The sequence below is a fragment of the Procambarus clarkii genome, chromosome 21, assembly GCF_040958095.1.
Source record: "Procambarus clarkii isolate CNS0578487 chromosome 21, FALCON_Pclarkii_2.0, whole genome shotgun sequence".
In the NCBI taxonomy this organism is placed as follows: Eukaryota; Metazoa; Arthropoda; class Malacostraca; order Decapoda; family Cambaridae; genus Procambarus; species Procambarus clarkii.
The window spans coordinates 29,218,798-29,233,564 of NC_091170.1; the positions used below are offsets into that span (position 1 = coordinate 29,218,798).

General features: G+C 40.8%; 1 protein-coding gene across 1 annotated transcript; it reads right to left on the bottom strand.

The window, feature by feature from the left end:
* Positions 1-1,255: 1,255 nt before the first annotated feature.
* On the bottom strand, positions 1,256-11,331 carry LOC123753837 (glycoprotein-N-acetylgalactosamine 3-beta-galactosyltransferase 1). Its single transcript, XM_069328637.1, has 10 exons — positions 11,116-11,331; positions 8,605-8,701; positions 7,624-7,706; positions 5,937-6,080; positions 5,276-5,414; positions 4,371-4,483; positions 3,940-4,050; positions 3,120-3,268; positions 2,746-3,027; positions 1,256-1,363 (listed from the first exon to the last, which is right to left on the bottom strand). The coding sequence occupies exons 1-10, from the start codon at positions 11,123-11,125 to the stop codon at positions 1,256-1,258; spliced, it is 1,236 nt and encodes a 411-aa protein (XP_069184738.1). The 5' UTR covers positions 11,126-11,331.
* Between the last annotated feature and the right edge of the window lie 3,436 nt (positions 11,332-14,767).

Sequence of the window (14,767 nt, forward strand, 5' to 3'; positions counted from 1 at the left end):
CTAGTAACATGCTTTATGTAATAGCATGCTGTATTTGATGTTTCATTACAGCCATAAAGGAAAAGGTGGCGGGGGGGGGGGGGGGAAGCTGAAATCATTTATAAGCCGGATGCCTTATATAATCTCTTGATCTCATTGCTGAAACATCAACTTGTCTGGAAATATGTTTAAAAAAATGTGTGATTGGTTCAAAATGTCAACGAATAATTGATAGCATTCACATATCTGTCTTGCAGGCGATGAGTCACAATAACGTGGCTGAAGTATGTTGACCAGACCACACACTAGAAGTTGAAGGGACGACGACGTTTCGGTCCGTCCTGGACCATTCTCAAGTCGATTGAATACGGGGGAATCGACTTGAGAATGGTCCAGGACGGACCGAAACGTCGTCGTCCCTTCAACTTCTAGTGAGTGGTCTGGTCAACATATCTGTCTTGTTCCACAGTGATGCACATTAACTCTATGCTGGGTGCAGTTATCAACAGTCAAAACAGGGTTATGAAATTTGTACCCGGTGAACATTCACAATGTACAATAATGTAATATCCCTCTATGTCTCTCTCTGTGCTCTCTTCTTTGCAGGTGGGTACAGGAGCAGACGACTTCTGACTCATACTAGTAGACTTTAAGGCTTTAACTTCCCGTAGATCATCTTAAGCCTTGCCCCAGTAGTTTTCCCCTGCGAACAAAATCTGGCAGTGGGTTCAAAGCCACGTCTCCAATTACTGCTAGGTAAACAGGAGCAAACATTAAAGGATCGGTACCAAAGTCAGATCTCTTTTGTGCTCGAACACAGGCTGAAATTGGTTGTAAGCTTTCTACCACTCTGATACAGAAAGCGTTCTCTCTCTCTCTCTCTCTCTCTCTCTCTCTCTCTCTCTCTCTCTCTCTCTCTCTCTCTCTCTCTCTCTCTCTCTCTCTCTCTCTCTCTCTCTCTCTTTTAATAATAATTTGCACTGCATGTTTTTTTAGGTGAGCATAGATCATTGTGCTCCTCTCTGCTCCGTTTTTGTTACTTCCTGATACATCCCTGTTACTCCTGCTGCGTTATACTATTTCCTTAGTTAATGTTACTTGTTTCTTGTTACTCAACATCTTATTCTGTCAGCTTCTTTCCTGTTGCTTCTTGCTCAGTTCATATTTTCATCTACATTTCTACTGCTTCCTCATCTTTGTATGTCCCCTTCGTTTCTTCCTGCTCCATCTCTGCTTCATTCTTATCCCTCCATATTACTTCCCGCTTCGTTCCTGCTTACAACCTGCTTATTTCCGGCTTACTTCCTGATTCTTCTTTATTCATTCCTGCTGTTTCCTGCTTCGTTCCTGCAGTTGACGTTGTTACACCTCGGTTCATAAGCATCTGAAATGTGAAGGATAATTAATAGAGGATGAAGAAGCCAGGGTAGGCAGATACGGGGGAGAAGCTGTCACCCATGCAGCGGGTCACCCCTCTCCACGCCATCGAAAGTCTCGAAATGGAAAGACAACCACACTGGCCTAGTGTTGTAATAACTAGTGACTAAAGTAATTACATCGATCAATTAAATGATTTGATTGGTGGTATCAACACAACAAAATTTGCAAGTAGGTAAAAAGCCTTTTAGTCAAGAAATTCATGACAATATGATAGCTATCATTACCTTCTATGTACGGGTTTATTTTAATTGTATAATCATAGTTATGAATTTTATAAATAAGGGGAGGGTTGGCGGCGGGGGGGGGGGGTTGTAAGCTGGAATATCGAGCATCTGGACTTTGTTGATAAGAACGGGTTGCAAAATACTATGTAAACTGCTGAGTTCAAAAACTCAGAAGTGTTCAACGCGGATCTCATTTTCGCGATCGAGATACATTTCAAGATATTGAGATCTAGTCGGAAAGATTTGGAAATCAGAGAAGTGAAATGGTTGTGTGTGAGATAATGGCTCATTTCTTTTCAGTGGTCTCTAATAGAAGAGGACGCAACCTGTCTAAGGGGCAAACCTGTGCGGTGAAAGATACCATTATACTCTTAGATGTCGTGTTTAAGGTATTGTGAGGTAGAAAGGTAAACATTGCCTTAACCCTCTGAGGTCAGAGGGTTAAGGTTCTCTCGGTTTTTAAATTTTTTCCAATTGTGTAGTAGTTAGTTAAACACAATCTGTAAGCATATTTGTGGATAAGAATGTCTAATAATATTACGAAGTTCCTTTCTAATATTCCTTTCTAACAGCACCCAGAGTGAAAATGAAACCTAATTTTTTTTTTTTTTTTTTTTAGGATATGTAGAAATTTTGACGCTAGGTAGAAATTTAGTATTTAAGAATTTTCACAAAACTATAAAATAATTAACTTCGAAGAGTATTTGATTACAAGAGGCTATGCGAGAAGTTTATTTCATAGTCAAATAGTTTATTATCAGAATAAAGAGTGAAAGCTCTATTTAATAAAGTTCTAACTGTATTCAACTTAAAAAGTTTGGGACAAAAACTTAGTTAATGTAAACTTAATCTCGTATATTTAAGTTTACGATAAACAATAGTAGAAAATATTAGTGGCTAATGAGTTAAAAAAAAGGTATTTGGTAAATTTACCTCAATTTCATAAGTAAAAAGTCTAATTTAAATGTTTGGAATATTTGAACTTTAAATATATAAATTTATCGCTCTCTGTCTCTCTGTTTCTTCATCTATTTCACAGTCTATTTGTCTCTCGTTTCTCTCGGTCTCTACATCACTGTCTCAGTCTCCGTCTATCTCTGACGCTCGAAGTGAATATTATACATGTATGAGACGGGAGGTAAAATTTTCCTGTGGCAAGGTATTCCACATTTTGTGACGGTGTTAGAGCCACGAAGCAGAGTCGTGGGTTCTGACTCGCCTGGGGATGTATGCTGTCTAGGTCCGGAGGAAGAGGTACCGGAACGGGGTGGTTGGGGTGGAGACCGTGGGGCCTCAGGTGGTACAACAGGTACTCCATCAAGTACATCAACTGGGTATCAACGTAGTGGAAGGTCACAGCCGAGTCTGAGCAGCAGTTGAGGCCCTGAGGACGGGTCGACAGGTTAAGGCATCAGTGCACATTCCAAGTACTGGAGTATAGAAATAATGTGACGTACCGTACTGTGGGTGCCGTACCGTGTCGGGCGTGTAGTAGACGTAGTCGAGGTACCAGTTAGGGACGCCATTGAAGAGGTGCGTGCTGGGGGTGAGGGGAAAGAAGCGGCCTCGACCCATATTGTCCCGGGAGTCTCCGGCCACAACTCCAATATTGTCTAGACACTTTCCTGCAGCCAGTAACGAAGGATTTCAAAGGAATTCAAAGACCAACAGACCCTTATATTGTTCAATAGTTTTTTGCCTGTTCATAGAGCTATGCAAAATTTTTAGGAAAATTACAAATATAATTCGTTCCTTTGAATATATACAGAAAATGACGGGTAGCTTGGTCAATTTATTTGTAAAAGTTCTAGGTAAATTCTCCTGCATTGAATCATTTTCGCATTTACTGATCCGTCTCGGCATTCAAGTTCAAGTATGTTTATTGAGATAAGAAAGAAATACATCTCAAAGGGATAAAGTAGCTTGGCTATTTCTACCCCCAACCCCTGTCTCGCCATCTTTTCACCCAATGCAGCATCCACGGACCCGACTCATAATCTATCCTCATCAGTTAACTAATTAAAACATCCACTGACCCATCGTAGCATCCACTAGCTCATTTCAGTATTCACTGACTCATCCCGGCATCCATTTATCCATCTCAGCATCCACTGACCCATCTCAACATCCACTGACCCATCTCAACATCCACTGACCCATCTCAGCATCCACTGACCCATCTCAGCATCCACTGACCCATCTCAATATCCACTGACCCATCTCAGCATCCACTGACCCATCTCAGCAACCACTGACCCATCTCAGCATCCACTGACCCATCTCAGCATCCACTGACCCATCTCAGCATCCTCGGCGCCAGTGTTATCCTGCTGACAGAGCTTCTTGTCAGGCTGCGCCACCTCCACAAACTGCTTCAAGGCCTCCCTGCTCAACACGTACCCTCCACCTGCGACCACAGCCAGGGAGAGAAAGTGACAGACAAGCAGAAAGATAGACAGAAAGACAGACAAACACATAGGCAGACGAAGCAGAAGAGACAGTGCGAATAACATTTGTTTTCATTAACATTAACAAAATAATGGAAGGATTATACAAATCTTTAGTTAATATATCCAGGGTTTCAAAATACATTTTAACAACAGGTAGCACAGTATGGTTAATAAATAAAATAATTGTCTCTCACCTTACTATAGTCTCTAACTCACATTCAACTTCACACTCAGCTATTGCACTTAGTCTCTCACCCACCTACAATCACCCACTTACCTCCACTCATGTAGCCTTGTTTGGTGAACTTCCTGAACCTTGAGCCGAAGTAGATGGGGAAGTTGGGGTCGTACAGAGAAAGCATGTAGCGCATGTTCTCCATGATGGCGTACCTGAGTGGTAGACTGTTTGTGACTGGTGGTTAGTGACTGACTGGTGGTTGATGACTCTGACTGGTAGTTGATGAATTTGACTGCGGTTAGACTGCTTGTGACTGGTGGTTGATGGATGCGACTGATGGTTGATGACCGTGACTAACAGTAACATGTTCTTGCATGATTTAGACTGGCAGTGAAACATTGGTGGAGAATTTAGACTGGTACTGAATCAATAGTTGAGGATTTTAACTGATAGTGATATTTGGGTTGATGACTGATATAGATGAATGTGCTGAAGACTGTGATTATGAAATTTATATTGATAACTGATTAGTTGCTGCAGATAGGAACATGAGTGGGTCTTTCAGTATCAGGAGGATTGCTAACTCTTAGTGGATGTGACTGTCTAGTTGGTGAACGTTGTTGAAATGAAATGTTGAAGGCAAATTTGTGAATTGAATGGACATTAACTAGTTGATATATATAAGACTGGCAGTAACAGATGAATGACTGGTAACGAGATATTGGCTGAAACTTGAACTGTGACAGGTGGCTAGGAGACGGTCAATAACAAGTTAGTTGACGACTGTAGCTGCAAGTGAGACTGGTTGAAGTTTGTAACTGTTAGCGATACATGATTGACTACTTCTTACAGTTAAATTGATGACTGGCAATAAATGATGGACTGATGATTATCAGTGAAAATTTGCACTCAGACACAGATTATTTCAAGTCTACCTCCAGTTTACGTAGAGTTCTGAAGTAACTTACGCATCGTTATCGACGTAGATCTGCGAGGTGACTTACGTGTCGTCGTCGGCCTTAAAGAACCAGTCGTATTGAGTCAAGTAGTTGTTGTAGACGTAGGTGAAGGCTGCCTTTGTCTTGCCCCACAACACGTTCCTCCCCTCACCAAGACCAAGGTCGATAGTCCCAAGTTGAGTGTCTGTGGATACGACCTTCTTCAACACCTCCATAATTACCATCTTGGTAGAAGATGTCAAGAAGGCACAAAGCTGTGAAGAACAGCTTCTGAGGGTCACCTTCATGAGGGGTCAAGAAGGTGACCCTCAGTAGGGGCAAGACAACTGGTATTGGAGTAGGAGAATAAGCAACAGAAGGGGAGAGGGTCAAGGGCAGCGGGAAGTTGTTCCAGATGACCCCAATATTCCAGGGAGCTGGAATATAAAAGAAAGATGGTGGGAATGTCACTCATCCTGTGCATTACAGATGCCAATTGTTGCTCTCAAGATTTATTAAGTTAATTCTATTATTCTATTAATAACTAGGATGGTCAATGACCCATTTTCTGGAGGACCATTATTCATTCTGAGAAAGGCCATTAACCATTCTGAGGACATCCACTGACCATTCTGAACAGAAACCCCAAGCACTTTGAAGAGTACCTCTGAGGACCGCTACTCACTAACATGAGGGCCATTGACCACTCTGAGGGGGTACTACTGACCATTCTTGGAGCTCATGAAGATAAGCTTGTCACAGCGGGCGCCCCAGGTGGCCTTGACGTGGACGGCCTTGCTGTGGTGTGTCTCTGGACGAGTCATCACCCAACACAGCACCCGCACCTTCTGCGTCTCCTGCAGCGCCTCCTCTGTACACACACAAACAACAGAACTACGTAACCTGCAAAAGGCTTATTAGCTTAAGTAAGGCATCTCTTGTTTCCACCAACCCTCTCTCATTTATGTTCTTTATAATCAATGCCGGAAACGATCCACTTCTACAGTCTTATATCCGAATCATGGTTTACAGAAGACCAGTGCTGGGACTCCTGCTGCTCCTGGCATTCACAAGTTATGTGTTCTAGTGTGTTGTTGGCTATTTATGCCAAGCCGATGAGGAAACTGGCAAGGAATGACATGTGTAAATGTCATACAATAATTTGTTTTGCCAAAAAATTGTAGGACGTAGATATAAAGTAATATTAACATAAGGCTCAACAGTCCTAAAGATTGTTCAGGCTCAAGACTCCCATAGAACGTCTCGCTAGTCTCCCTGTGTTCATTCTATCTCACAGTTACTTAAATTCACCTAAAATTAATATAATACAAGCTTATCTAGGGAGAAATGGGGTGAATCAATACTATGTTAACGATAAAATCAGTTTACTTAAAGGAGACGACACAGAAAATAATATATATCCAGATATCCAGGGTATCACTCAATCACTTTTTAATAATATTTATACATGTATAACACTTTCTAGTATGCCAGACTGATTAAACACAATAAAGCCTAACAACAGGAAACACAACAGACTTATCTTTTACAGACAACCTTCCACCAGACTCCACCGCCAACCGGTGGAGTCTGGTGGAAGGTCTGTTTGGTCCGGTGGACCAACACTATAGCACTGAGGTCTCCAGGCGAGGTTGCCCCCCACACAGACGCCTCCTCCCTCACCAACCAATCGTCTGACACAACCCTCGTGACTAACACACTTGGACACACTTGAGATAATCACTCAAAAACAGACACAATCACACTACTATAATATTCTCCACATTTGGGAAGTATAACTAAAACACTAAACATTCGTAAAAGAAGATAATAATTCTGTATGATGAAACAACTTGAAACGCTTTGCGTACTAGTGGCTTTAGGTATTGTATGTACTACCTCTATCTTTAAATCTAACAGAATGTTTGTTCTGTAACTCTGCAACTATGTATGTACTGTTTCTAAATAAATTATTATTATTATTACAAACAGGCAACAGTACCGACCCACCGACTTGCTCTTCTCACTCACATATATAAAACCAGCCCTTATCACGGTTCACATCTGATCACGTATAGCATAAAATATGCTACCACCACATCCTATCATAAACATAATATAGCAGCCAATCCATTATATGTAAATACCACTCATACTAGACAAATTGGCACGGAATAAATAAGATACGCACACATGTGAAAACCAGGTGGGTCGTAACATCCCACCACCCAATTATGTTTACCTGGGTGGTGGGAGTGGTTGTGGGTACTGAGAGGGGAGTTTACCTGGGTGGTGGCTGTGGTTGTGGGTACTGAGAGGGGAGTTTACCTGGGTGGTGGGAGTGGTTGTGGGTACTGAGAGGGGAGTTTACCTGGGTGGTGGGAGTGGCTGTGGGTACTGAGAGGGGAGTTTACCTGGGTGGTGGCTGTGGTTGTGAGTTTTCAAAGGGAAGGCGGGTACAACCTCGTCGACCAAGTCATCATGGCTGAGTGGCTCTCTGGACATCATGTGGTCAGGAAGTTTTTGGTGAAGAGAGAATATTAGGTAATAGATTTGAGTAGAAGAATGGGTGAATAAAGATAGATATTAAATATTAATTCCATTAAGTTTAGACTGAGAAAGTAATTTGTATTATTGATACTGTTAATAAAAAAAAGACATATAAGTGATACAACTTTCAAAACAATATCTTTTGTGAAAGATCTATTTAGAGAAACTGTTATAATGATTACATTTAGTAGACACACTGCTGAAAACATGTGAAAATCCTTATTCCCTCACAATAATAATAATAATAATTCTATGGCACAATATTACACTTAGCAAAATATTGATAATTGTAAGTAAATATAGTTAAATCTGGTGTAATATGGGTCAATATGTGTACGTATGAATATATATAGACAAATATTGGTAAATATAGACAAATATGGGTAAATATAGACAAATATGGGTAAATATAGACAAATATGTGTAAATATAGGCAAATATAGGCAAATATAGATAAATGTGAGCAAATATAATCAAATTTGGGTCTATATTTATATAGACACATATATATATTACAAATAAGGTCGCAAATGAGCCGTGAACATTAAGTCTAAAGTTTTTCACTTGACACTAAGAAGTTATAACTGCAAAATGCAGCTTATAACACACTAATTACAGCTATGTTTATACGTTCAACACAGTCATAAATAGTGAGTTTATTTTGTGGTGATTTGTACGCTTTCTCGAGCTTAAGAGCATCGGGTTATCATACGCACATACGCTTGTGTTTATACAATAGCACAAAAATTATACGTTTTCTGATCACGAGGAAAGTTAAATTAGGAAAAAACCAAACTCTTAAACATTACCTTTACTTTAATGAAAGTGGATATTTTTGGTAGTACCTGGTGCAGCTGCTGCTACGATGCCGGAGACACAGAGAGATGACTGTTCCCACTACCAGCATCAGTGTTACCAGTACGGCAGTCTGTACCAGCATCACTGTGGGCCGGGGTATTTGGTGTCGGTTGGAGCATAAAAGGAGAGAGAGAAGATAGAGAATGGCTAAATATACAACAAGAGAGAGAGAGAGAGAGAGAGAGAGAGAGAGAGAGAGAGAGAGAGAGAGAGAGAGAGAGAGAGAGAGAGAGAGAGAGAGAGAGAGAGAGAGAGAGAGAGTGATTGAAAGAGAGAGAAGGGAAGGGAACACTATATCGCACTTGAAAGGGACGAGGATAAGTGTTTGAGATGGGATGTGGGGGAAGGAATGGTGCCCAACCACTTGGACGGTCGGGGATTGAACGCCGAATTGTATGAAACGAGACTGTCGCTCTACCGTCCAACCCAAGTAGTTGGGTAGAGAGAGAGAGAGGAGTAAAACCAAATAATATTGCACATAATTATCGCTGGTTCGCTAGTCCTCTCTGGACAGGTGAGGACAAGAGAGAAGGACTGAAGGCTCTCTTCCTGTTCTCTGGTTACAAATATACATGATGGCTACGCGCCACAAGGACACCTTACACATACAAGCACAAGCACGCCCCTACATACGAGTACACCCCCATACATACAAGCATTCCTCCATACATACAAGTAAACCTCATTCATACAAGCGCATTCCATTCATGCAAGCACATTCCCATACAAGTACAGTTCATTAATACAAGCGCATTACATTAATACAAACACACCCTATTCATACAAGCACACCCCATTTATGCAAATACATCTCCATTCGTACTACATCAACCCATTTATACAAGCTCATCTCATTCATATATGCACCCCCTGTACGTATATGTTCACCCAATATGTATAGTTCTCCCCCTCTCTCCCCCTCACACACACACACACATACTCATACAAACACACTTGAAAACACAAACATATTTATTAACCTCAATATAACCAATAGCATAACCCAACAAAAAAAGTACCAGCAAAGTTGTTTCAAAACCTTCAAAGTATACATATATACATACATAATCCAAAGTATACTATTATATACATACACCAAAGTATACATATATACATACAACTATGAACCCATTAATATCCACACAGTACTTATCACAAATGCTAGAAAATGTTTCCAACTCCTCTCACAAAACACAGCATTACAATCATGGTTTCAAAACACGTCTTCACACATACACCTGCCTTCATAACTCACAATTTTTTTCCCTCTTTATGCAGCAGCCATCCACTTGCACACCTGAACTACTGCGCCGGCACCTTTCCTCTCCTACCTGCACATCTGTAACCTCCACTCTCACTCTTCCCCCAGAGTTATAACATATAATGATATGTTATAAATTATAACAACAACAGCAAGCGGGCTGACAATGCTAGTGACAGGAGGAGGAATAACAGTTTCTTATATCCGGTAGATTACATAGATAATACTAGCAGGTGGACTAACCAAAGTTAGCAACAGAAGGAGACTAGCACAGTTAATAATAGCAGGTGGACTAGCACTGCTAACAACAGCAGGTGGATTAGCACTGCTAACAGCAACATGTAAACTAGCACTGTTAACAATAGCAGGTGGACTAGCACTGCTAACAACAGCAGGTGGATTAGCACTGCTAACAGCAACATGTAAACTAGCACTGTTAACAATAGCAGGTGGACTAGCACTGCTAACAGCAACATGTAAACTAGCACTGTTAACAATAGCAGGTGGACTAGCACTGCTAACAACAGCAGTTTGTCAATAGCCTAGAAAGGCTATAGGACAAATAATGGAAACTATCCGCAGGCTTCCGCTAGTGTCCCTTACACCCGGGGGCTTCCACTAGTGTCCCTTACACCCGGGGGCTTCCGCTAGTGTCCCTTACACCCGGGGGCTTCCACTAGTGTCCCTTACACCCGCGGGCTTCCACTAGTGTCCCTTACACCCGGGGGCTTCCACTAGTGTCCCTTACACCCGGGGGCTTCCACTAGTGTCCCTTACACCCGGGGGCTTCCACTAGTGTCCCTTACACCCGGGGGCTTCCACTAGTGTCCCTTACACCCGGGGGCTTCCACTAGTGTCCCTTACACCCGGGGGCTTCCACTAGTGTCCCTTACACCCGGGGGCTTCCACTAGTGTCCCTTACACCCGGGGGCTTCCACTAGTGTCCCTTACACCCGGGGGCTTCCACTAGTGTCCCTTACACCCGGGGGCTTCCACTAGTGTCCCTTACACCCGGGAACTTCCACTAATGTTATATCAACCTTAGACTGACTCTCTTAAACTTTACTTCCTTTCCATCCATCCATCCATCCATCCATCCACCTACCTATCCATCATTCCTCACATTCGTCCATTCTCGTTCCAATATACCAATTCATGAATTCATCTATTGATCTGTGAATTCATCCATCTATCCCTTCATCAATCCATCCAACCATCCATCCAACTATTCACTTACCTCTCCGCATCTTGCCGTTACTTCCGCGATGACTTTTCCAGGACAGTGGAAGAAGTAGGGACGAGGTGCACCAGGAGGGTGGTGGAGTCGACTGGCACCAAGAGGCTCGTAGATGCTCCTGTTGCAACTGCTTCCCAGCTCCGACTGGGAGGGGTTACTGACAACACTTGTTTCTCCTTCGTCATCCCACCTCCCTGGCACTCTCCCTCACCTGGCACTCTCCCTCACCTGGCACCCAATTAATCCTCCTCTTCCCCACATATTCCAGTCTCACTTCACATTCATACCACTTGATAATTTATTTCTAATGGGCATTTGCTGCTTCCTATTACTATCTCGCGTTATTATCCCTTTCTATCACTTTAATAACTATGTATGTCGTGATCATGTCTTCTTTTTCTGTTTCTTTCAGTTTTGCCTTGGGTTTCGTGAAATAGGAGCTCAGTTTTGTTTTAATTAAGGTTTTCTAGAGTTCTGAAATATTCTGTTTTGATTAACGTTTTCTAGATTTCATGAAATATTCCATATATTTGCCAATCTTTCATGTGCAGCTGATGTCATCAAGTTGATGTGTGTCTCAGACATGTGATGTCAACTGGCAAACATTTTTTTTCCCTTACAACTCTAGGAATGTCTTTTGTGTGTATTGGTTCTGTTGTTGAAGACGGAAAACAGCGCGGTTAACGATTGTGGGAAATACTAAAATACGAGTACACTTTGTAAATAACGGTTCGTTTTAATGGGCTGGCTTTTTATAAAAAATAAACAATGGAGAAATCTGATAATTTAGTAATGTGGAAGTGTGGTGACGTGAGAGAGAGGCGTGAGAGATTATGTGTAAAACTGAAAATAGCTTCAACTCCTATTTATGTGTTTATGTAATGGCCCAGTTCAAAGTCCCATAGTGTTCCTGATTGAAACTTTCCCATTTCCCATAATTTCCCCATCTGTATTCCAGCCTTCTTATTTCGTACCTTCCTGAACAGGTCATTTCAACTCCCAGAAGATAATCAAATCCAAGTACACAGTGATCGCTCACTCTCAGGGGTTTAATAGTTGAATTTACTTATGTCTAACTTGTTCAGAGTGAATGTCGGGTCAAGTCAAGCTGGGTCGTAATTACCTGCTATTCTTGCGAGGCCCTTGACATGTTGACTTGGTAAACTTCTCGTTGTTGCCTCATTTAGTTGATCTCTTCGTGTATGTGTGTGTGTGTGTTAACCATTTATTGACAACTGTAACACTTAAAATATTCTTTCTGTCATTTCCATGACTAGTTGGTCTTATTAGTTTCCACCTGTGCACCCTTGTTTAGCTGTTGCTTTGAACAACTCTTTGTAGACTCCTTTGTTTGTCACAAATTTCCCTTAGAATCTTGTATGTCACTATCATGTCTTCTCTATATCTTCCTCTTTTCTAATGTGTACAGGTCCAGTTCTTTCATTCTTGAAAGCTTGAACCCAGTTCAGTTCAAGATGGAAAATTCCTGTTTTACCTGTTCTAGTGTTGTCTGTTTTTCCAATGGAGGGTTCCACGCCGGGGTTGTATACTCAAGCGTGGGTCTCACAAACGCTCCTGTGTCCAAATTTCTGATAGCGACCCAGATGTTGGCCAGTTTGGTATAGATCACTGAGGTCAATTTGCTACTACGTTCTTCTGGTCTTAGATTCAATATTTGTCTAGACTGAGGGTCCTTCTCTAGTACTAGAATTGTCTCATTGAGGGCCAAATGGGGTTGGATTATTTCAAGCGTAGGTTAGACATACATCAAACGTTAGAATGAGTTTGGGTGGATATAAATAGGAGCTGCCCCGTATGGGCCTATAGGCCTTCTGTAATTTAATTTATTATTATGTTCAAATGAGTAATGAGCTTTACCTGTGGTGACTGGCCAAGATGTTTTCAAATTTGAAAACTGTCGTGATGTAACATTATTGCCTCTCTTATCACAAGTACCATCCGCACAGTTCATTTTCACGTGACACTGTAAACATAACACGAATACAGCGTCACCTGACCCAGCATCTGGTACCTTGATGGAATATTAAAGCTTCAGTATCAGTGAAGACGTTCCGTCACTTGACGTGCTAGGTCTCAGTACCCTCCTCGACACCTTTGATTTCCAGTCTTTCAAGAACCGCCGAAGGAGTTATCCTCTGAACCCACTCAAAATGCATAACCTTTTCCAGGTACATGCATTCTGAGTGGGTAACTTTGCCTTTGCAACAACACATTCTTGGAAAAGAAAGAATATGTGTGTAAGAGAAAGCTCTAAGGAAGTATCTCTCTGCCAAAATGTTCAAGCATCTTTACCCTTCATTTTCCCAATTATATTGATTTTATTTAATCCGAAAGTGTGTGTACTCAACTGTGCTTTCCTAGCTACAACAACCATTCCTTTCCTTTCTTTATTTATGACTGCTACAGTTTGAGTTCCACCGGAAAACTCTCAATTTTATCATCGACTGCCATGATCAATAAAACCTAATGACTACCAGGATCATTAGTGCCGCTATCTGCATAAATTCCAATTTTTCAAGTGCACTTCAGTGTATATTCAACAGAGTGAGAGCTGCGCCCCAATTGAGTGCACCTGAGGGCAATCCCAAGCCCAAGTAGGAGGGGCCAATACTGTGATTCGCTGGCCAATTAGCACTAGCTTCCCCCCTTGCTACTGCTATTAATTTAAATTGCTATTGCTATTAAATTGCTATTAATTTATTAATAAAAGTGTTCAATTTAATTTCCTTCATAGCAATGTTCATACCTGTATCTCATTGTAGGAGGCTATTAAGTTCAATGACTTTGAACACGCCCTTGTTTTGTTGATGAGTTATTTCTATTACGATATTACATTCCTATTATTTAATTTAAATAAAGGGCCCCTCCTTAGATTAATTAGTACTTATCAAAACATCAAATGAACAAGGAACACGATGAGCATTACATGTTTAAGAAGTAAACAGAAGATCTCTCAGGAGAGGAGTTTGAAAACCACAATAATTAGCTTTATTAGCACATCGGTAGTCCCAGGATATAATTGATTTCCTCCGTAGCCAATAAAAGTAATTAGTTTCACATGCAAAGTTGGAGGGAGCATTAATCTTCAGTTTCAGTAATACACGTTCGTCATTAAATGTTATCCTATGTGTACGTGTGGTTATGTTATGGGAGTCAGAGGTTATACATGGTGACTGGCCAATGTATAATCTCTGACTATAAGTTCATTAACAAGGGATGAAAAATTCTGGGTTCATTACACAACAATATTTATGGTAGTATTGGTTCTCAACATTATGTACTGAGAAATGTGTGAAAATATATATATATATATATATATATATATATATATATATATATATATATATATATATATATATATATATATATATATATATATATATAAAATTTACGCATGTTGACTCATGCGTACATGTAATATATGTACGCATAGATTAACATGCAAATATGTTACAACTCGACGCCTTCTTAATTAAGTAAACATTTTGCGTACAAATAAAAACTCATGAAAGTGTAAAATGACACTTCAGGAAGGTTTTCAATTTAATAAGTGCAACAGATGCAGTAAAACCATTTAGAGCCACAAGTTCAAAGAAAACTTTATCCTGTTTATCATTAGCTGTTTGGAAAG